Raw genomic sequence first — 25,314 nt, 5'->3', positions numbered from 1 at the left:
GATATTTAAATGGTAAACACGACAGAAAAGTACTGTGCTCTTACCGTAAAACTAGGAAAGAGAAATACAATAAAGAAAAGAAAGGTGTAGATTTATGTTACCATATAATTTTTCTGGTAGTAGATTTTAATAAAGTGTGTATAACAGATTTAGTGCAATACGTTTATTTTAATATCAACGTTTGTTTCAGTATGTGATGTATATTTTAGGATGTGCATTGCCAAAGTTACGCCTGTTCTCTGAATTTGTAAAAGATTCTCAAGGGTACAAATCAATAATCTATGTTTTACGAAAATACTAGTGTATCTTCAAATATTGTTGAACATTCGAGAATTTCGCCTTGAGTATATAAATCGACGGGCCGAGAGACAGATACAGAATATTGCTGCAAGTTTGCTATAGTTAGCATACTACAAACCCCAGAAGCTATAACTGTGATAAACGCTTATTAATGGAAAACTACGGATATATGACGAAGAACATTCATAGATTTTGAACGTTACAAACCGTTTAATTTTAATGAATTAACTTCGGACGTTAGCATTTCTACGAGAAATTAGATATTGTCGTCGGTGAAAACTTACGTGTACTTCAGCCTACAGTCATGTGAAAAAGTTAAGACACCTATGAAAGCATGTGTATTTGTATAACATTTTTGGATATATAGATATATAATCTCAATTTCAACAATACTGAGATATTATAGGAATATAACTAAACAATTAAAACTGAAGAAAAGACTTTTCAAAATCTTCTGTAAATGTAATTCTACAAAAATGCATATTCTAACTGAGGAAAAGTTAGAACACCCTACTCCCTAATAGCTAGTGTCACCCACTTTGGCTGAAATAACTGCAGTGAGATCTTTCTTGTAGCCACCTACCAGTCTCTGACATCGGTCTGAAGAAAGTTTGCCCCACTTCTCAATGCATAATTCTTGCAGCTGTGAGATGTTTGAGGGGTATCTTGCATGTACAGCCCGTTTCAAGTCACCCCACAGCATCTCAATGGGATTAAGATCTGGGCTTTGACTCGGCCATTCCAGGACTCTCCATTTCTTAGTTTACAGCCAGTCCTGGATTTACTGGTATGTTTTGGGTCGTGTTATAGGGTCCAGTTCCGCTTCAGCTTTAATTTTCGTACAGATGGATTCACATGATCCTCAAGCACCCTCTGATACACATTAGATAGAATTCATGGTGGATTCTATGATTGTGAGCTGTTCAAGTCCTGCTATAGCAAAGCAGCTCCAAACTATAACATTTCCACCTCCATGCTTCACAGTTGGTATGAGGTTCTTTTCCTGGAATGCTGTATTTAGTTTAAACCAAACATGTCCTCTGTTTTAGTGTCCAAATAATTCAACTTTGGACTCATCAGTCCAAAGAACATTATTCCACAAGTCCTGGTCTTTGTCTACATTCTCTCTGGCAAACTTCAGTCTCTAAGAGAAACATCAAAGGTTTTCTCCTTGCACACCTCACATGCAAGTTAAACTTCTGTAGTCTCTTTCTGATTGTAGAGGTATGCACTTTCACATCAACAGTAGCTAGAGCCTGCTGTCGGTCCCGTTATGACATGTTAGGGTGTTTGGAGACCTCTTTTAGCATCTTGCGGTCTGTCCTCTGGGTGAACTTGCTTGAACAACCAGACCTGGGCATTTTGGCAGTTGTTTTGAAAGCCCTTTACTTGTTGACTATTTTACAGACAGTGGAATGGCTGATTTCAAAATCTTTTGGGAACTTTCTAAATACTTTTACAAACTCATAAGCTGCTATAATTTTCTTTCTGAAGGCCTCAGACAGCTCTTTTGCTCTCAACATGGTGCTCACTCTCATTTCAACAGTCAGGAGCACACCAAACTAAATGTCTGAGGTTTAAATAGGGCAAGCCTCAATCAAAATGCTGAGTAACGATATTCTAATCATGTGCGCCTGGTGTGATACACCTGTGTGTGAGTTGAGCCATTTTAAGTGGGAATAAATGTGGGGGTGTCCTAACGTTTTCCTGAGTTAGAATATGTATTTTTGTAGAATTACATTTACAGAAGATCTTGAAAAGTCTTTTCTTCAGTTTTAATTGTTTTAATTAAATTAATTTAATGTTTCGTAGCTACAGTTCTAGCTAAGTATAGATAAATTAGAGGAAAAGTCATTATGGAAAGTGTTTTTTCACCAGTTTCCTCTTTCATTACAGTATACAAACTTTTAAATCAATACTGACACAAACAGAAACTGCTTACATTTACAGTTAGCAAAACATTAATTTTTACAATTGCATTTCGTCTTCAAATCCCATTAATCGTTTGAAGGATTTCTTTTTCACACAATGTTTCATTGTTTATACATATTTTCAAGACGGATTAATTTATATTAACTGACACGTTTTTAAAATATTATTTAAGTAATAAATCTCAGTGTGGACATAAATAGTTTTATTCTTATGTACTTTCAATCTTTATATTGCCATTGACATATTTCAAAAAAACAACAACTTTCATAAGCCTTCCATCGTGTAACGCATCGTGAACACCTGCTGGTCTGTTAAAAACAAAAAAGTACCTTACAATTTACAGTTTTACATTTAAAAACTAATATAATGTTTGAAAAATAAAGAAATTTATTAAGGTAAAAGAAATTCTGTTTTTAATAGGTTCTTTAGATAGTTAACTGTAAACAGAAAAATATATAAAACACAAATTGTTAAAATTTAAGAATGTTAAATTTTACATACAGATAAAACAACAAAATTTTCCATGTTTATAGTGGTATTACAAATTTGGTTTGGGGATGTTTTTATTTTCATTGAAATAGAAGATTGTAAAATGGAAAACTTTCGTAATAAGTACAGGAAAATAAAGGTAAGAAACTGTAGGAGAAAACATGACATATTTTCTTTTTTACAATTCTAGTGTTATTCCATCACGCAACTTGCCAAATTATTAGTCGAACAGTGGGTCCAGTTGATATCCACCTTTTGTATAGTTGTATTGACTTCCCTTGTTCTACTACTAATTTTTTTTATTCTATCATATTTTATTTTGATGCTAAAGCATACTCCATAAACGTACCCTTTCTGAGTTATTTCCATGAACGCGCGCAAACCGAGCTATTAGAGTGGTTACGTATTCTCCTTTAGTGTCCTCAGTCCAAGTTATTTGAGGGTCTATCTATAATAAAGAATTTCCACCAATGTTTAGTTTGAATTTTTAGTGGGGGTGATTTATAATAACGCATACACCATTAATGTGCTCAATCTGAGAAGGGTTATCTTTCACGCATACTGCAGTTTTGGACACTGTTCTCTTAAGGCAATAAAATCACATCCACCAACCGAGTTTATTAGTGCCAGAATTTCAACTGATATTGTCATGATTTAAAATGAGATAAAGCAGTAGATGCAATTAAGTGTTGACATTTTATCCATAGCCGTGAGTTTGATTTCAAAATAAGAAAAGCTCATTTATGAATTAAATCTACTAAGCAATTTTACACAATTTAAAAAAAAAAAGACTTCGGTTTCGTAAAATTATAAGTGTAAAGAATTAACTTACATTCAAAGAAAAGACATTGTCAAAAGCTCTGGTGTTAAATATATATATATTTAGAGAGAGAGAGTGACTTTGATAATCTCTTTCGGGAAAATATAACACAAGGATGGGCATTAACCTCATTTAAGCTTCTTTATGTACATTTAATTGCTACAGATGTTTATATAGTTTAAGAGATACCTTCAAATATTTCATTGGATCAGTAGTCAACAAATATAAAATAAATTGAGGATTTTTGAAATAAACTGGTTGAAATTTATACTTATTAAAAATCTCTCCAGATAAGCTGTGGGCTTATAGCATTAAAAATACAGTTTCGATTTTCGCTGTGTGTGTAGTTCAAATAGCTCATTGTGTTTATCTTTGCGTTTAAAACAAGCAGATAAAAATCACGTGTTGTCATATGATTTCGTGATGACTTTGTTTTATTTAAGAAAGATATTTAATGATGAATGTTGAATGATCGAATTTTTCATGTTTATAAAGTTATTATCTTAAATGAATGAAGTAATTAAATTTGTCTATCAATAAAGGACTAAGTAGTATATTGATGGCTAAAGTGCCTACAAATGGATTTCTACACTTTTCGCTGAATTCAATACATTTAATTGAACATAATACAATAAATGATATCGTAATACTACGTTTATGTTCGCAGAAATGAGACCTTGATGTTGCTATCAAAATCAGTAGAGTTGCATGCTCGATCAACGTACCAAATGCGGTTCATTTATAACGTCTGATATATCATGCAGACCCGCAGAAATTTTTGACGCGTTTTTGTGGTATTTTATCTCATGAAGAGAGTGTTTGGGAAACCATATGCTAGATGTCATGTGAACATAACACTCCATAACATTTGCACCAGCCTACAATGACAATACCATGCTGAAACAAGAGAGTCGAATTGAAACAGTTGAATCATCATCTGTATTTTGACAATAGCAATGGGAAAGGACAACATTAATTAAGAAATAGTTCTCAATGAACGGAAACGCTATCGATTATTGAAGGCCATGTGCAGAAATTTTTATTGTTTGATGTGGCCACAGTCAGCTTCGAACACCCAGGCCACCGTCGTAACCGATCTCGATAAGTTTTTCCCATATGGCCACTGTATAGCAATGATCATTATAGACTTTGCAAAAAACTGCTGCTTAATGGTTGGAAATACTTCATTGTGATAAATAGTTAGTGATTTTCTTTTTTATGTAGATGTAGGATTGTTGCATGATCTTTCCAGTAAGCCACAATTCTTTTGCAAGTGACAAATGCCAGTGCTAGTTACTTCTTGATGTCTAATATACCAAAATACAAAGTATATGGGAAGAAGGTCACTGACCAGAGCTTCTAGAGCCGAATAAACTGCTTCTTATATGACAAAAAGATAGTTTTAGCCTCCAAAGAGATGACCATATCCTATTTGACAAGAAGTATGAAATGTATCCAATAGGACAAACAGGACATGAGTGCTTTTCAAATATAGATAGATGCTTTAACATAAAGTAATGAAAATGAGATCATTATAATTCGGTATTACTGAAATAATCCTCATATGCGAGTTTGCGTGACTTGTGAAATATACTTCTGTCAGTTTTTGAACAACTTTTAGAGCTATCCAGCAAGTTTATTATATCAATAATTTGTTCAAGCATCTGTGTTCTTTCGATTGAGGTTCAATCAGTTGAATGAGGTATGTAGAAACAGATTTTAAGTGCTTGTGACAATACTGTATTGCTACCGGTATAACCTATACATCACTGGTTTACAAACTGGTTTCAAGTGAAATAACAACCATGTTTCCACGTTTAGGGCATATAACACACTTGAAATGATTCTGCTTAGATTATTCTGCTAATGATTATTTTCACACACTTTGTATTCGACAAGATAGGGATGTTACCTGGTATTTGTGAAATTGCACGTAAGCAAGGACAGTTCTGACAATGTGTTCAACATCTGCAGGTCGTGATAGAACAACAGGTCGCTTATTTGCAACGGCTGTTACAAACTACATTCCCTTCAGATTTCCCTTCAGATTCAGTTGTTTTTTTTCACTCAGAGAATGAGCTATGAGTTCTACATTACAAGAATCAGAAACAGATAATTTCATCTTGAGCTTGTTTTAAAATGACAAACAACACATTTATATACTTTAGACATTATGAACTGTACGCTGATTGCAAGAAGAACGCAGTAATTATTTTAATATGTATAGAGAGGAATCATGTAGCAGATACACATTGGTTGATGAAGTGAATAAGTCACATAAACTATTAAAATAAAACTCATCAAAAGGTATGGTTGTATTGTATGTTGTAAATATAATATTGATTTCTTATTTTTTATTGAATATATTGAACCCCATCTGTTGGTTAAGTTGCAATAGAAAAGGTTTACAAATATTAATGAGCTAAAATCATATCACGTTATTTAACAAAGTGAGTTTTTGTGGCCCCAATATATTGATGATATTTTCTACATGGATGGAGTAGTTATTTATTAAATGCCCAGGAAGATAATGTGTGAGAGGAGAAACATGTACTAGTTTTTATTTTGGTATAATTTGTTTCGAGCATTTCTTCATCCAAACACACACACAAATACATGTGCCTCATCGCGTGCTATAGATTATTATAGGGCATCAAATTATTCGACTGTCCAGAAATAGTATGTAGCAAATAAACATTGATAAAAACAAAATAAAGAAAACGGTACGATACTCCCAGTGTACTTTGTCCAGAATGTCAATGGATGACAGGAAATGTTTTTCTGGAACGTCTATTAGTAGAAAAAGTATTGCTCAATACAAGCATGTTTTGATCAGGTCAACATATCAATGTGAAGAGAAGTCTTGCAACATCTTACGACAGGAATGGCTTGAACACATCCATTCTAGGATATCCAGAAGAACAGCGAATAAAGACCAACCAAATAGTTTTATTTTTCAAGAAGGGCAATCTGCAAACAGATATTAATCTGAATTCACCACTGTAACTTTAGTAAGACTTTATGTCAGCTTACAGCTAAAACACTGGCGATATATTATCATTTCATATTATTTCTGTTTCTGGCTTGTTAGACCTGATGGAAGGATTCTTGTTCTTTATATATTTGCATAACAGATGAGGAAAGGAGCTGGTGGTTTGGTCAACTACTTTATTCATCATTGTGTAAAACTGCTCTTCATATTCTCCATGAAAACGTTAATGGAACCTCTTAAAGGTATCACATTAAGACAATATTTCTACCATACGCTAGGGCAATGTTTGGCAATGACTTTGTATTCCAGCATGACAATGCCATTTCCCACAGTACTTAGATTGGATAGATTGGAAAGGATTGTCTTTACTAGGAGGATGTTACAAGATTGCCATGGCCAGAAAAGTCTCCAGCTTCTATCCCGTTGAGACAAGTTTGGATGAAATCATGGTAAATTATACCAATAATCTTATGAACAGTATGTCACATTACCTTGGGGAGGTTATTAGAGTATGAGGATAATTAACCAAGTACCGAATGTTTAATAAGTACTAAACATAGGTTTACAGACCCTATTTATAACAATTTGAAGTTATGTTTTTTCATTATGTGTGTTTTTCTGAGGTTTCGTTGTGATAGTTGAAATGCTGAATTACACATCTTTATACAGGTGTCTGATGAATTTGTTTACTGTTCCAACAAATCGTTTATAATATCCATAGAACCTTTCTTATTATACAAATTACATACATAGATGTTTAATATAACATTTTTCAGTTTGACAGCACTAAGTGTAATTATATTCTGTTTTATAATAATGATTTTATTTGTTACAAAATATACAAACATTTTGGTGAGTTATGTTTTCAGTGATGTAGCTTAGATATGTGATGATGATTTAATAACATATATATTTTTTGAGTATATAGAAATAAAAGTACTGTAAAAACACGAGAATCGGTTACTGAATAATGAACAAGCAGTTAATGAGTTAATAAGAAGTTACTGAGTAATGACTAGCTGATTCATTTCAGTACAAAAAAAGCTGTTTAGTGGGAGATTTACCGAGTCAATTTAACCAATCGATCGATTAGCAAGGAAATTCTGAAACTTATTTGTAAGTTGAGCTTAAGTATAACTGATTTTGGAAATCTTATTGCAACGTTGTTTGTCAACTTAGGCGTTCAACTTGTGTAAAAGTGAATTTAGTTTGTAGATACGTTGTAAGAGAAATAAACTAATTCGTTGTTGGTACGTGGACTGGACCAGACATTATTTTCGCTAATAACCGAAAAGAACCCAACCAACGACAGAATATATTGAAACTATATCGTTCAACTTACAAAAGTAAACAATATGCTGAAAGTATTTGTTGCTTAAAGACAGCGGGCATTGAAAAATAAATGCTTTTAGGGTAGAAGTTGGTTAAATATTAGCAAAAGTGGACAATAAGGATACTTTAGGGTTACAAATACCACACAAAATTATAAACTGTAGAGAGTTTTTCGTTTGTTTGTTTTGGGAATTTCGCACAAAGCTACTCGAGGGCTATCTGTGCTAGCCGTCCCTAATTTAGCAGTGTAAGACTAGAGGGAAGGCAGCTAGTCATCACTACCCACCGCCAACTCTTGGGCTACTCTTTTACCAACGAATAGTGGGATTGACCGTCACATTATACACCCCCACGGCTGGGAGGGCGAGCATGTTTAGCGCGACGCGGGCGAACTAAAAACAATTAGTTGTTTGTACTATTCCTATTGGAGGTATCAAATCCCAATTTGAAACATTATAAGTTCCCAGACTTACCGCTGAGCCATTGGGGAACTAAAACGTCTTTCATCTAATGACTTACAGTAAATACATGAAGATAGTTTGGTTTGTTTGTTTTTGAATTTCGCGCAAGTCTACACGAGGCCTATTTGCGCTAACCGTACATAATTTTGCAGTGTAAGATTAGAGGGAGGGCAGCTAGTCATCACCACTCACTGCCAACTCTTGGGCTACTATTTTACCAACGAATAGTGGGGATTGACCGTTATATTATAACGCCTCCACGGTTGAAAGGGCGAGCGTGTTTGGCGCGACGGGGATGCGAACCCGCGACCCTCAGATTACGAGTCGCACGCCTCAACCCGCTTGGCCATGCCGGGCCGTGTAAGTGATGTAGATAAGTGTGGAATATAATTTCAGATATCTTAATGTCGATGATGCATGCAGTATGAGCATAAAAGAATAAACGTTTACTTATCAAGAAAAATACGTTTGTTTTGCCAATTCCGGTAAAGCAATATAATTTATACGTTGTATCTCTGCATTGTCATTTCTCTGTTTTAGATGATAGACACAGAAACGTAGATAGTCAACAGTCATCACCGCTAATTATTTAGCTACTTTTGTTTGATCGAATAACATTTACAGCGCAAAAGTATAGAGGACGTGTTTTTCTCAACGAATCTCAAATCAAGAATTCTAACCTCATTGATACTGAGCTTAATGAAGTTAATTTAACTGGAAATTTAATTTTTACAAAATATTTTATTTTCAGCCGAATTTTCTTAGAGAGAAAATGCATAATGAACTGTATGCTATCAACTACATTAATTTTCTACTGATCACCAGAATCAACGATATTGGACATTGTCACTACCACAAACTAATTCCGAAAAGTAGCGTGCTTTATGGCCCGGCATGGCCAAGCGCGTAAGGCGTGCGACTCGTAATCCGAGGGTCGCGGGTTAGCGCCCGCGTCGCGCCAAACATGCTCGCCCTCCCAGCCGTGGGGGCGTTATAATGTGACGGTCAATCCCACTCTTCGTTGTTAAAAGAATAGCCCAAGATTTGGCGGTGGGTGGTGATGACTAGCTGCCTTCCCTCTAGTCTTGCACTGCTAAATTAGGGACGGCTCGGTACAGTGGGCTAACAACCTACTCACTTAAATACTTGTTGAAGAATCCGCAAGCGATTGCGGCCCTATGTTCCTAGATGGAATTTAATGGTGATAACTAATTAACTAACCTTGCTTCATATTTAATTGACGTATCTAATGTGGCTTTTTTCACAGTCAGAAACCATTTCTAATGTGGCATTTTTGAGTTCAAATGATTTTGCGCCAAGATTTTCTAATAGAAATTTCCTGGAATAATTGCAAGCTTAGCCCATTGATTTAAATAAACTTCCCGAGTAAGAGCATTACACTGAATTTACAGCGTTAGTGTGAAAACAGTTCAAATCAGAGAGTCTGGACACTTTAAATAAAATGGACATTTTTTTTCACTACAGCACAAAAACACTGAAAACTGAGTACGTTCCCATTGCGATGACAAAAATCTTTGATTCAAGTTTTGTGACTGTTTGTCTTGAAGTTTTCCTTCACACAAGATGGATAATCATCACAATGAACGAACTTCAAAAGGTATTCCTTCTGTAAAAGCAAGGAAAACTAATACAAAAGAAAGTACGTGGATTAGAAACATCAACCTGCTCTTTTTGTCTAGCGGCAACACTACTCCTTGACCTCTGTTTCCTAGCAGCATTGCCAGCTGTTAGATTCACTTAAAGTCATATTTCGGTTGGCAAAGGATATTGTAGTTCGAACTAGTTTCAACCCAGATTCAAAATACAGGGCTTGTTGTTTTATTCACAGCTGCGAATTTATCAGTGAGCTGGAAGTACATTCATCGTTGATGTTACTAGAACGACAGTCCTGTGCACAGTCCATTCCCTAAACTTTTGCACCCCTTTTGTATAAAAGTACGACTACTGGGCTCTCTAATTCCTGGCTCACATTAATTAAGGTTACACTTTTGCTTCTGAAGTTGAAGGCACATTCATGGAGACAAGCATAGCAGCTACATTGCCTCTACCAAAGTCAGAATCTAAAAGCAATTAAAATATAAAGTTAAATAACAATAATAAATAGGCTGCAATCATTGGGTAGCATGTGTTATGCTAATCCTCATCCAAAACACATATTTTTTATTTAGTAATTAATTGTTTAAAATTTTATAATACGTAACATCTTTTCTATGTAATTATTTTGTTTTATTTTCTATTTTAAGTTGTAATAAGCACACAGCATGTGTATATAGACATACGCAGTTTTGATGTATTTTATTTTCCATATTCTATGATTTAAAGCGTTTTGACATTAAATACTTGGTTAATAATAATCATAATATGATATACACATCAACATGTATTATATTCGGTATAACTTATACTTACAATTTCTCAAACGATTCTTTTTTGCCGTCTCCACTAAAATTTCAGTGAAGTCTTCCCACAGTATACAGTAAGCAATTCTCTAGAGCCGTCCATTTTTTATTGTGAATCTCACAAGATTTTATTCTCGGCTAGTATAACTAGTTACTCATTGAAGAATTTAACAACAATTTCGTGGAGCAAACGGTGAATAAAACAAAGCGCCCACACTGAAATATTCTTGCGGGCAGAAGACGTCATCTAACAAAAGAACAAAGGGCTGAAGTGGCTAGAATAAAATGATATTAGATGCCTTGGACTTTGTGTTGCTGCCATGACAATGTGGAAATTTTATAAAAAGGATAATCTAAAGACAGTTATATAGTTACATAATCTAAAGACAGTTATATAGTTACATAATCTAAAGACAGTTATATAGTTACATAATCTAAAGACAGTTATATAGTTACAAATGGTAGAGGGTATTGTTTGCCTCCGTATCACACCAGGACCCGAATAATACCATTTGAGGCACATATTTCACATAGAACCTGATTGATTTTGTGTACCTATTTACTCAGGATTGAAAACGAGCTATATCAGAAAATATCGAAGAGCAATTGTTAATTCAATGTTTGCACATGAATAAAACTTCGGTTTGATATCATATACCCTTCTGTCATAGATATACTATAAATGTGTCTTCATACTATTCATTCTTTGTTGTTAACCACTGAGATGACCTAAGTGTAGATAATCCGTTTATACCTTAGATTATGAGATGGAAAGATTTAAATCGTAAACATATTTCACACGTTATTATCGTGAAAACTATTAACGTATACGAAAATGTAATTCTGCACTATGCTGAATTAATACAAAATTATTTTAGTTAAGTTGACATTCATATAAAGCCACTGATTAATCTTTACTCTCAACAATACTATGTAACAAAATTTTTACTTTTTCTTGTTCCTGGGCAGAAAGTGTCATTTCCCAATTGCTTATGCGTAAAGTAAATAGAAAAGACCTATTTTTCTCATCAAACTTTGCTTTTGTGACCTGAGTAATGAAATTTTCAAATTTACCCATTTTCCAGAACATTCCAGGTAGATTCAGTGCTGAGTAACTGATAGAGAATTCTCTCGAACTTACAAGAATTTTCAAGAACTTTTTAGAATGTTGTACAACTTACAATAATTTTCTAGAATGTTGTAGAACTTAAGAGAATAATCCTTTTATATTTTTCTAGAACTTTCCATAGTAATATATATACAGGAGCGAAAAAGTACTTTGACAGCATCTGCTGAAATGTATGAAGCCTATAAGCCATATTTCGGCATGCCTGTTTAGGATCAAGACAAACTTTGGGCACCTCATTTTACGGATAATTTTTGCTTGCTTGAACAGCAAGATTTTATATTATACAAATTTTAGACCTTTTAAAATTTAAATATCTTTTAATTTATTATTTTTTAAAATTTCCAATAGTGTAGAAAAATATCACATATAAAATATTTTGCATTAACCTCTTACACATTAGTTGTTGATGAAACAAATTTATTCTTCATAATAACAATTTTATTTTACTCTTTTGCAAGATGGTACAGAAAGAAAAAGAGAGCCATGAAGTTCGTTATTCCAAGAATTTAGCGTGAACCATTTCAAGTGTCGAGCTGACAAGAATGCATCTGCTATCACATGTATCCGGACCTTTCATCATCCATCACCCTAGTGCCACACTGCTCTGAGCTTCTTGTACCCACTCCACCAGAGAGAAAGCAGCCGCCCTCAAAAGAAAGCAGCAAATCAGAAGAGGAGGTAGATGTTGAAGATTGAGATTACAATTTCAGAGGTGCAACTGGTAAGAGAAACCCATACTACCCCAATCAAAGAGACCTTAATGACTAAATCAGAGATATTTGTCTAACAAAGTAGAATGCCGAGACTATATTTGGGGGCTGATACGTGAAAGTGATTTACATTACTGTAGCAATATTGAAAAACTGTTCACTTCTAAATATTTTTGTTCAGTTTTGTATAACTTTAGTATAAATACATGTAAACCTTGATTTTTATGTTATTTTATTCAGACCTTATGTAAATGAAAATGTGCAAATTTGCCTGTTTTTACATAGAAAATAGGTTAAGTACTAAATTTCATTATCCAGGTCACAAGAGCAAAGTTTGAAGGGAATAATGGTTATTTTCTGTACTTTTACAACATAAGCAATTAAGAAATAACGCATACTATCCAGGAACAAAATTTGTGTTACATTGTGTAATAAAGGACTATTTTACAGTGTAAACATAATGCGGAAATTGTTACATCCCATAACACAAGCTTTTTAAAACAACTGTATTAAGATACTAACAAATCTTTACACTCATTAACAAAGGACCGGTTCATTTTTACTACTATGTAGACACAATAAGGAAACTATTGCATCTAATATTAAACACAGTTTTTCATGACCATGTAAAAGTACCATGGTAATTTTCACTTGCAAAAATGCAAGCTTTTACATTTTAGATACAGTTTTCGTAATATCCATTACTTTGATAGATTGTTTAGGCAGAGTATTCATGATGAAACTTTGTAGAATGGACGTTTCGAAAGTCTTTCGTCCTCTACACTTGTGTCTCCACAACAGGCAGTTGCCTTCCATTCTACAAAGTTTCATCATTTCCATTACATTTATTTAACTTATAATTGTAATGTACAATAGTATAGTTATTAATACTATAGTAATGTAATGCTTGTTTGTGTGTCTTTTTCTCTTAGCAAATCCATAACGTGCTATTTGCTATGTTCACCGAAGGAAATCAAACTGTATATTTTAGAGTTGTAAATCTATTGACTTACCGTTGTCCCAGCGGGGAACAGCAATATAATAACAAAGAACTTAGTAACCATGATACCCCGAAATATTGGCCTTATCTTCCTACTTAGTATCACCGTATATAACTTATTGTACACAACTTTAACTAATTTTTAAATGTTTTTTTTTTTATTAAAGGTTGAGTGAAGACTTTAAAAATGTGCAAAAGAAGTAAAAACCGCTGCTTCTGGAACGTTAAGGTAGAGATGCCATTTGCTACCAAGTTCAGAATGTTTTCCTTTATTCAATGTTTAATCTATACCTTTTTTAGTTATTTTACTTTCAGTTGTAATATGCACCTATAGCATTAAATCACATGTAAAATGAAAATTTTTGAGTAGTAGATCTGACAAGATTCGTTTTTCTGCGATAGTGTTCCATTTGTTAATAAAAACATGTTTCTACATTCAGCAGTATACTTACTGTTCTGTCTCCAATTTGTCGAACCCGACAGTGAAGATAAGCTGTTTTACCATGGGGAGCAGTGACAATTCCAGCAGTGCTATTATCGAAATAAGGTCGCCGGTAAAGGTCATCCCAGTAGAAGTTAGGTCGTGAGGGAGGGTTAGCCTTCCCTGAACCCAAGCCCTTTTCCATAAGCTTGATTTTGGCTGGGATTAGATTCACGTTTTCGGCTGAAACACCAAAATAAACAAAACAAAATTGTAGGAGTTGATTAAATATTGCTACTTGAAACAATAGCACGAATCATTTCGCAGAGTCAATAATATTATTAGTGATGAAGAAGTAGTAAATCTAGACAAATCTTAGTAACATAATAACAATATAGCTAATGACATTGTAACAACATAATACTGGAAAGAATTTATGGTTTCATATTTTCACTAAAGTACAGTTTTTTGTATGTATGTAAAGGTGTTATTTTTCTCAATTAAGAAACTATGCAGTAATATATACAGTGCTATATTTGAAAATCTTGCACTGAAACCACGACATGGCTTCACTGTATTTTCTAAGTGTTGTACGTCCTTTTTTAAGGCTTTATGATGTGTGAAGTAATTGGAAATTAAATGTTATCCTTTCCTTAGTAGCTATTAAAAACCAAAGACCGCAATTAAAATCAAATAACAATAAACAGATAATTATGTTAATGCTCACCATCTCTTCAGTTTCTTCTACCTTGACTGTTAATTTTAGATTCTCTGTCAGAAACTTTACCTTACAAGATGTTTCTCTTTTTCATACAAAAGGGAGTATAAGGACTTGTCGACTCTCCAGAGATGGTATAGAAATTAAGATTTGGAATCTGCTAAATGAAATCTCTCGACCGCAAGAAAGGCAGTACTGTGGACTCATAAAGAGGGAATAAAAACGAGAAATTGTCTTAACATCGCTACATTGGTAATTCGTGGTAAACAGTAAGTCAAGGGGTAGAGTTAAAACAGCAGACAGTTAAGACACTTGTAAGCGACAACACCAACGATAAGTTACTCAATATTCATCTTCTAAATGCCATTGTGAGAATTCCGACATTTATTTCTGAACAACATAATATTTACACAGAAAATCAAAGGCGCTATCCAATGTTTTGATCAGATCTTTAAACTGAGTTGTGCAACATATAAAATCATAAAAACATTTATTACTGTTCTTGAAGATCGACTTGTTTGGTATAAACTAGTTTACTGTTACAGTTTACATCTTCGTTCTTAGTGTATTGCTAAAAATTTCAAAAAAACGCGACCTTCAAGTCAGTGAAACTGACACAGAGTAAGCAAACAAACACCTCATTCTATACCCCTAGCAATTATTATTATATACTTCTCCATTTATGAATCATATGCTTTACAGCAGACTTCAGAATAACCTTGTATATGGTTTATATGATTTCTTGAATTTTTGTGCTAATTTGATAGAGAGTTGTCTGCAGTAATTGTTCTTAATTCTGAAGTGATAAACTAAAGAGAAGGCAACTAGTCAAAATCACCTGCCGCCAGCTCTTGGACTACTATAGTGTGATCTGATAGTCTCTCTTATAATATATCCACAGCCCCAACGAGCTGAGTGCATTATTTGTTATAAGAAAGGGTAAACGACAGATCCTCGGCAACGTTGTCTTGCACCTTAACCACTGAGCCGCGTTCGGCGTAAGCGGTTAAACGTTTTCATTTTGATTTATGCCTAAATAAGTATTTAACAATCAAATCTACCAAATGTGTAATTTACTAATTATTTTGGAAAGGTTTAATTATCCGTCCAAATACTTATTTCGCAGACGTTTGTTCAATATAAGACGCTTATAAGGCTTCTGTAGTCTTACTGTGAGTTAGAAAGCAGCATGAACCTGGCTAATCGTAAGACTTCTGGCCGCCCAGAAATCGGTTTTGTTCTTCAGTTTTCCTCAGTGCAGGAGAGATAACTGCATGTAATTGAGAAAAATTGCGTTCCTGTATACAATATCTATAATTATAGCACATCGTTTTGTCTTTAGAATAATTTCTTGTTCTTGAAAGTTAATGCCTTATTTTTGTCTACTCTCTGATCAAAAGCTTACATTTAAACATGCTTCGATCTCTATGGGCCAGGTAGTTTGAGCGGTCGACTCGTAATATGAGGCACACAGGTTCGAATCCCCATCACACGAAACATGCTTGCCTTTTCAGCCGGAGGGGCGGTATAATGGATGGTGATGACTAGCTGCCTTCCCTCTAGTCGTACACTACTAACTTAGGGACTGGTAATGTACATAGCCCTCATGTAGCTTTGCGCAAAATTCAAAACAAATCATTCTCTATATAAAAATAATAAACCTAAGTCTTGCTAAAAAGACTTTTCTTTTGGCATTACTGTTGAGAGCATTTCATGCAACAAAGCTAATAAAATTTCTTTACCTTTAAAGAAATGAAAGGCTCTCTGTTGAGAATTTTCTTGGAAACACCATTTCGGAAGTTGTCTGTTTCATTTGTTTTTTATATTACTTTATGAACGATTTAATTGTATGTCAATTAAAGATTAAAGTATCTAAAACTCTTATTAGATGAAACAAGAAAAACAGACAGTTTTAATTTGGTGAGATCGATTCTGTCAGTAACAGCGTTCGTTTTTTCGTCATACCTTTAGACTCAGGATGAAATCTCGACAGGAAAAAATATTAAACCTTAGAGAAGTAATACTGATTAGATATAGAGAATCAATACTGATTAGATATAGAGAAGCAATACTGATTAGATATAGAGAATCAATACTGATTAGATATAGATAAGCAATACTGATTAGATATAAACCTGAGAACATGCTTCTCTTGAGGATTCAGCTGTCGGAACCGCGGTAAATCTTCGAATTTACAACACTAAAATCAGGGGTTCGATTCCCCTGGATGGACACAGTATATAACCGATAGTGGCTTTACTATAAGAAAACATACATTCTCTTGAGGAAGAGACTATTTTCTAAAGTTGGTAGGGGTATGGTTGTCATATGAGTTTAATAATTGAAAACCAGTACAGTGATAAATAGTGGCTCAGTGATAAGCTTCAACATGTATAATACTAAAAATATTAATTCAATACCTATGATACAGCACACATAGTGCATTACGTAGCTTTATACTTAAAATAAACAAGTATTATGAGCAGTAACTATTTAGCAAGTGCTACGTATTGAACTTATCACGTACGAGTCTCTGAGCTGTTATGTTACATATTACGATCTCAAATAATCGGAAATTTTAATTTTAATTTAGAAGTTACTTAAACATTAATACGAATCAAATTCCTGATATTTGCCAACAAGATTGATACATACAAGTTTATTTTTAATACAAATATATTTTAATATACAAATAATAATACAATTTATAAAAATGGTTATTACAAATAGCTATTAGAAACATCGGTTTATATGCAAGAGTTTTACAAACGTAGGAATTAAAATAAATTTATAACAGTAGATCTGTTACACAAGAAATGTTTCTCGTGTAATTGAGATCAAATCCTAGATTGTTTTTATGTTAGAGTACACCACGTTTTTACTGTACGTGGTGGATCTAAAGAATGCAAGAAAGTTGTCTGTTCGTTATTGCAGCTTATCTTTAATAATTAAAGTATTATTTTGTGCTACCACTTTCACAGCTCACCTGCTAAGCAAATATTTAAAAGTGAGAGAATAATATTGTTGCCGGATAATTCTTCATGCTTCTTGAAATCAAACTTCTAATTATATAGTACACTTGGATTTCCTTTACTGATGTTTTTATGAAATCGAGAATATTAAAGAGCGTGATCTGTTTGATCTTTTGGTCCATCATAACACTTTCTTTTAAAAGTGATGAAAAAAGCATTGTTCTTGCGGCCACCAAACGTTTCATATAAGGGAGAAGTTAGCTTTGTAGTACTCTTTTTACCATAGTTTTTTTTTTTAATTTTGCGCAAAGCTACATAAGGACTATCTGAACTAGTCGTCCCTAATTTAACAGAGTAAGACTAAAGGGAAGGCAACTAGTCATCATCACCCATTTCCAACTCTTGGGCTACTCTTTTACCAACCATCACATTATAACGATCCACGACAGAAAGGTCGAGCATGTTTGGTGTGACGAGGATTCGAAACCGCGATCATCAGATTACGAATCACGCGCTATAACCACCCTGCCACGCTGGACTTTCACCATTAAAATCTAGAGAAGAAAAGAACAACATTTGATTATTTCATTCTTATTTAGACTTATGTCTGTTTCTAATTTGAAATAAAATTATTTTATGTTGTATTTCATTGTAGACACTTCTACATTCGTTTTTCCTATGATTTATTAAAATAATTATCGTTTAAGTACTTTATTTATCATAAATAAAAGGAAAAGATTCAGTGGGTCTTTACTGTAGTAGTTTATCGTGTTACGGATTAACTTTAGATTATTTGATACAGCACTTGCTTATAATACGAAAATCCTACGATTGGACCAGTTAATCTACTTTTGCTTCCACTGTTTATATATTAGAGCCGAGGATGGACCATGTATAATTTACTTGCACTAGTTACGGGATTCAACTTGTAGTTCAAATGGCAGAACACATGACGTGACAGGAAGTACAAGATTAGTAACTTGTAATATAATATATTAATTATTTAATAATTAGTTCTTCTTTTTTTTTTTTTTTAGTCTTTAACTGTTTGTTTGTTTTTACTTAAGCAGAGCATGACGCTCATCTTTAAATTTTTATAGTTGTCAAACTTATATAGTTAAGGTATGTACCAGTACAGTTATCTTAGTGAGCTCTTACGTACAGTCATGTGAAAAAGTTAGGACACCCTGTGAAAGCCTGTGTATTTTTGTAACATTTTTGGATATATAGATATATAATCTCAATTTTAACAATACTGAGAGATTATTGGAATATAACTAAACAATTAAGACTGAAGAAAAGGCTTTTCAAGATCTTCTGTAAATGTAATTCTACAAAAAATGCATATTCTGAGGAAAAAGTCAGGACATCCGACCTCCTAATAGCTAGTGTTACCCCCTTTGGCTGAAATAACTGCAGTGAGACGCTTCTTGTAGCCATTTACCAGTCTCTGGCATCGGTCTGAAGAAAGTTTGCCCCACTCTTCAATGCAGAATTATTTCAGCTGTGAGATGTTTGAGGGGTTTCTTGCATGTACAGCCCGTTTCAAGTCACCCCACAGCATCTCAATGGGATTAAGATCTGGCTTTGACTCGGCCATTCCAGGACTCTCCATTTCTTAGTTTACAGCCAGTCCTTGGTGGATTTACTGGTATGTTTGGGTCATTGTCGTGTTGCAGGGTCCAGTTCCGTTTCAGCTTTAATTTTCGTACAGATGGTCTCACATGATCCTCAAGCACCCTCTGATACGCAGTATAATTCATGGTGTATTCTATGATTGTGAGCTGTCCATGTCCTGCTGCAGCAAAGTAGCCCCAAGCCATGACACTTCCACCTCCATGCTTCACAGTTGGTATGACGCTCTTTTCTTGGAATGCTGTATTTGGTTTATGCCAAACATGTCCTCTGTTCTGGTGTTCAAATAATTCAATTTCGGACTCATCAGTCCAAAGAACATTATTCTCCCTGGCAACCTTCAGTCTGGCCTTAGTGTTTCTGTTAGAGAGCAAAGGTGTCCTCCTTGCACACCTCCCATGGAAGTTACACTTGTGCAGTCTCTTTCTGATTGTAGAGGCATGCACTTTCACATCAACAGTAGCCAGAGCCTGCTGTAGGTCCAGTGATGACATGTTAGGGTGTTTGGAGACCTCTTTTAGCATCTTGCGGTCTGCTCTCGGGCTGAACTTGCTTGGATGACCAGACCTGGACATGTTGACAGTTGTTTTGAAATTCCTCCACTTGTTGACTATTTTCCGGACAGTAGAATGGCTGATTTCAAAATCTTTTGGGATCATTTTAAATCCCTTACCAGACTCATAAGCTGTTACAATTTTCTTTCTGAAGGCCTCAGACAGCTCTTTTGCTCTCACCATGGTGCTCACTCTCACTTCAACCGTCAGGAGCACACCAAACTAAATGTTTGAGGTTTAAATATGGCAAGCCTATTCAAAATGCTAAGTAACGATCTTCTAATCATGTGTACCTGGTGTGATACACCTGTGTGTGAGTTGAGCCATTTTAAATGGGAATAAATGTGGGGGTGTCCTAACTTTTTGTAGAATTACATTTACAGAAGATCTTGAAAAGTCTTTTCTTCAGTTTTAATTGTTTAGTTAAACTCCTATAATATCTCAGTATTGTTAAAATTGAGGTTAAACATCTATATATCCAAAAATGTTACAAAATATACAGGCTTTCATAGGGTGCCCTAACTTTTTGACATGAATGTATGTTATTATATAACATTGGTTATTAGCAATTTAATAACTAAGTAGTTACAATATAGAATTGAAAATTGTAAACGGCTTTTAGTTTAAAATTTAGACAATCCTCTTATTAAGTTTTGTTTACAACACTCACGTCTTTTAACTGGTAGTTGCCCTAGAAACTATAAATATATATATATTGCCACGTAGACAGAAACAGATTAACTCTATTTTTGCAAATCGCACCCTATGTTGCTTTAAATATCTTTAAAACTTTTTTCTTTTATTTCACACTCTTCAAGGTCTGATCTTAAAGAAGAGACTTGTTTAGATATCTGATATAAAATTGATGCTACCACTGTGACATGAATTTTGAAAGCTCTAATGTAACACAAACTTTCGAAACTTATGTTTAATAGATCACCTAGCTTGACTGTATGAAATTTTTCAAAGGAAATTAATAACCTGTGAGTTTTATGTTTTATATTTAATAAAAGATTGGTTTGTTTTGAATTTCGCGCAAAGCTACACGAGGGCTATCTGCGCTAGCCGTCCCTAATTTAGCAGTGTAAGGCTAGAGAGAAGCAACTAGTTATCACCACCCACCGCCAAGTCTTGGGCTATTCATAAGTAAAAGAATACTGGGATTGATCGTTACATTATAACATCCCACAGTTGAAAAGTCGAGGATGTTTGGTATGACGGGGATTCGAATCCTCCATAATCAGATTATGAGTTGAGCGCCCTAACCACATTACCATGTTCTGCTGCAGCTGTAATAGTGAAGCTGTTATGAATTATAAAATGAAACTTAGAAAACTTTTGCTAAAGAAGAATAAATGTGCTATTGTTGACTGTCATATGTAAGCTACACTAATAATTTCTGGTTTATTCTATGTGTATGTGTGTCGTTGTACACATGTATGGATTTTTTATCATATATTAGAAATCCTACTTCTTTTTTAGTTTTAGATTCACCCTTTTTCGCTTTAAATAATGTTCTGCTATTTTTTAGAGCAAAATCTTTAACTTTTTCCTGCTACCCTAAAGACAAATATTTGAGTTCTGCTATCGACAAACCTTGAAACCACAATAATATTAGTTAATCCACTTTACTGTGTGGTAGTACTTTATAAAAAACTCGTGACAAAGCCAGATTTTGGAAAACGTACGCACCACTTCAAAGGCTTGTCTCTTTTAACTTACAACCTATAACTCTTGTAAGAAATACAATTATTGCTCTTGAATTACTAGCAAATCCTATTAAACCAGTACAAACTACAATGCTATATGTTTCCCTTTTGTTTATCCTCTGTCGGTAATAAAACAAATTTTCAAGATGGAAGTCATTTCGGTTATTTCGGTCAACAACTTTATCATGAAATAAGTCCATGAAGAACACTTAATTACTCTTGCTTACAAGCAAATCTATTTCAAACATTTCATATATCTGTAGTCAAAAGTTGCCTCTAAACACCACTTTTGGTACTAAAATGAAAAACAAATTGTTAGCTTGGCATGAAATTTAGAGTTCTAAGTTTGTGATAACTGATTATTTTTCTTATGAATTAACATTTTTTTAAAACACTTCTTTGGCACTTATGTAACTTTCAATATTTAAAAAAAGACATCATAACTGAAATTGAAAGTAACTTGAAAAATTAAATAATGAAAAGCAGATGCTGTTTGAAGTGAGTGTTGTACTTTATTAAATAATTTTAAATCAAAAATAATAAAAAGGACTTCGAAAATTTTCGAAGTTTAAAAGAACAAGATGTTGTTATTTGCAAGGTCGATAAAGGTGGGCGAAATGTAATTTTTAATAGAAATTATTGCATTTCTAAAGATAAAGAAATTTTGAAAGAAGCTCCGTACAAAAAAATTAATCATATAAGTAAACTTCATGCAACTGCTAAGGAAAAAAAAGGGATGTACAACTCAAATACCTTATGAAAAGGAAAGTTTAACCTCAAGCAACTTTATTTTACCTAGATTATAAGTTTTACCTAAATTTACAAAATAGGTAACAGTTTAAGACCTATTGTATCCAATATTAAAAGTTTAACGTAGCAAAATTTATATTTAAAAATTCTCATTTTAAGGGATAGTAACAAATACACTGTTAAAAATTCGTTTGAATTTGTAGAAAGAATTAAGCATATAATTTTAAATAGCAATATATTTGGGTGTCGTTTGATGTTGTGTCTATGTTCACTAAAGTACCTGTGAAAAATCCATTTCATGTTTCCGGAAGAAACTGAAAGAAAATAACAACTCCGTTTTAGGAATAATAAATGTGATTAACTTGGTAGAAGTATGTGTTAAAAACTCCCTTTTTTTTCTAAATTAATTATAAAGTTTATAAACAGAATGAAGGATTGGATACTGGTTCTCCTTCATCTCCGATATTATGTAATTTATTTATGCACAGTTTTGAAAGTGAAGCGGATTAAAAACCTAAAGTATGTTAATGACATGTTATTTATTTGGTAAAGATGAACAAGTTAATTTTGTTAATTACCCTTATAGCATTGATAATTATATAAGAATTAATTAGAAATTTAGACAAATACTTGTTTACATTTTATGAATGTTTTAGTGAGTAAAAAAGAGGATAAATGGAAAACTGCCATTTATTTTTTCCTTAGACCATTCCGCCATAACAAAAATCTCGTCACACTAAGTATCAGAAACTACTGTTTTTTACTCTTATGTGGATAGGGGTCTGGCATGGCCTAACGCGTTAAGGCGTGCGCTTCGTAATCTGAGGGTCAATCCCACTATTCGTTAGTAAAAGAGTAGCCCAAGAGTTGGCGGTGGGTGGTGATGACTAGCTGCCTTCCCTCTAGTCTTACACTGCTAAATTAGGGACGGCGAGCACAGATAGCCCTCGAGTAGCTTTGTGCGAAATTCCAAAAACCAAACCAAACCTTATGTGGATAGGATACCACAATTATGTTGTGAACAGGATGATATTAACAATGAGTTATTATTTATTAAGCACATGGCTGTAGAATGAGGTTTTAATCCGACTGTTTTTGACAGAGCTATTAAGAAATTAAGGAACAGAGAAAAAGTATTAAGTTAAAACCATTTGATGAAAAAAGTAAAAAACAAAAACACTGTTTATTTTATCAAATAATGAAAAAAAAAATTCCGGTATACAAACCGAAAAACAAAGTTAGCAAAATTCTTAATATAGTTAAAGATAAAATTGATTAAATGAAAAGAAATTGGTACATATAAAATAACTTACACAGAACAGACTAGAAGAAATTTAAACTTCAGAATGAATGAAGACAAAAGAAATGTCCGAAACAATAATATTACTATTTAGAAGAACACGTTAGTTAAACTAATCAAACAGTTCAATGGGGAAAACTTTTATTTTAGCACAGCTTGGAAACTTAATTAGTATGAATATACGTGAATCTATTGAGAGAGTTAAATATAAAAAAGTAAACTTAGATTATTAAATAAGGATGATATACCTGATGGAAATTTTGTCAGTAGATGACATGAAATTCTTTAATATGTAAATTAGCTTTCTGGTGATTGTTAAAATAGATGACGCATTGATACGTCGAAACGTTCATAGTGCATGTAACTGTTTCCAGTCTCATTGAGTGTTTTATTGATTTTAATATTGTATAGTAAGTTATTGGTATTTTATTCTACTTGCACTTTGACTGGTAGCAATGGTAGATAATTACGCCACAAAGTAAAGAACGTGTTTTTAGGCCGCCATGGCTCATACAATACATGTCTTATCCTGTTGATAATTATATCGTCTTGAAAAAATACGCTTAACGCTAATTAATTTATAAATAATATAAATAATTAAAAGGATCAAAAGTAAAGCTTGGAGATACTGACGTCACCAACACACAGGAACGGATAATTATCAAGACTATTATTTAGAACTTTCATAATGTCTAAAGTTGAGACACTAAAAGTAAATCTCACGCATACAAACTGGAAAGAGAAGTTTAAAAATTACGAAGGTCAGACACAAATAGTGTGGACACTGACAACATTCTTTGGATGGTGGTCATACATATAGTGTAGTGCTGTCAGATATTTCAGTCGATGATCTTTTGCACCTATTATATTGAAAAGAACATTACATGTTCCTTTTTACATCTTTCAAAATTTATGTACATTTAAACTTAGCTAGGTTAAGACTACGTAAGTGCTGACTTGTAATGTAGAAGTAGAGCAAAGTTCCTAAAAATAAAGTGTCATAAAATTAGAAAAATCACAGGATTAAGATTACCAAGTTTATTTCAAAAATATCTGGCTATCTGGTCCAAGGACCACGTGATCAAAGTTTGGGGTAACATGATCTATACGGTTCAGTGTTTGCATATACATACATACTATAATACTTTTATAACATCAATATTCACTATTACAAATTGATAAATATCAATCAATTACACAGTAATTAAAATATACAATATATTTAATAATGAACTCTACGTATGCATATTTTAACTTAATTACGGAAATTTCTTTACCTAATATACAAACGATTAATTTAGTACTCAGCATAGATTACTAAGAAAATAACATTATGTAGCACAACTTTTATTCCTGAATAGTATGTGTTATTTCTTAATTGCTTATGTTGTGAAAGTACAGAAAATGGCCATTATTCCCTTCAAACTTTGTTTTCGGGACCTGGATAATAACATTTAGAAATTAACCTATTTTTTATGTAAAAACAGGCAAATTTGAACATTTTCATTTACATAAGGTCTGAATAAAACAATATATGAATCAATATGTATTTATAATAAAGTTATACAAAAATGAACGAAAATGTTTAGAAGTAGCGGAGTAAGTACAGGGAGCTCAGGGCGATGTGATGCTGGGGTGATGGAAGGTCCGGATACATGATAGCAGATGCA

The 25,314-nt window shown here is 33.4% G+C and overlaps 1 protein-coding gene across 2 annotated transcripts in view; it reads right to left on the bottom strand.

Moving 5' to 3' along the window:
- LOC143256608 (protein amalgam-like) overlaps window positions 1-25,314 on the bottom strand; it is a 79,081-nt gene that overhangs the window by 27,940 nt on the left and 25,827 nt on the right. For both annotated transcript variants that reach the window (XR_013031424.1, XM_076514030.1), the window contains exon 2: window positions 14,038-14,249. Coding sequence is in view for 1 of the 2 variants with exons in the window: in XM_076514030.1 (XP_076370145.1) it covers window positions 14,038-14,249 (212 nt within the window). In the remaining variant the exon portion in view is untranslated. The remainder of the gene's footprint in view (window positions 1-14,037; window positions 14,250-25,314) is intronic.

This window comes from Tachypleus tridentatus, chromosome 1, assembly GCF_004210375.1.
Source record: "Tachypleus tridentatus isolate NWPU-2018 chromosome 1, ASM421037v1, whole genome shotgun sequence".
NCBI classification, from domain to species: domain Eukaryota; kingdom Metazoa; phylum Arthropoda; class Merostomata; order Xiphosura; family Limulidae; genus Tachypleus; species Tachypleus tridentatus.
This window is presented reverse-complemented; position numbering and strand designations above follow the sequence as displayed.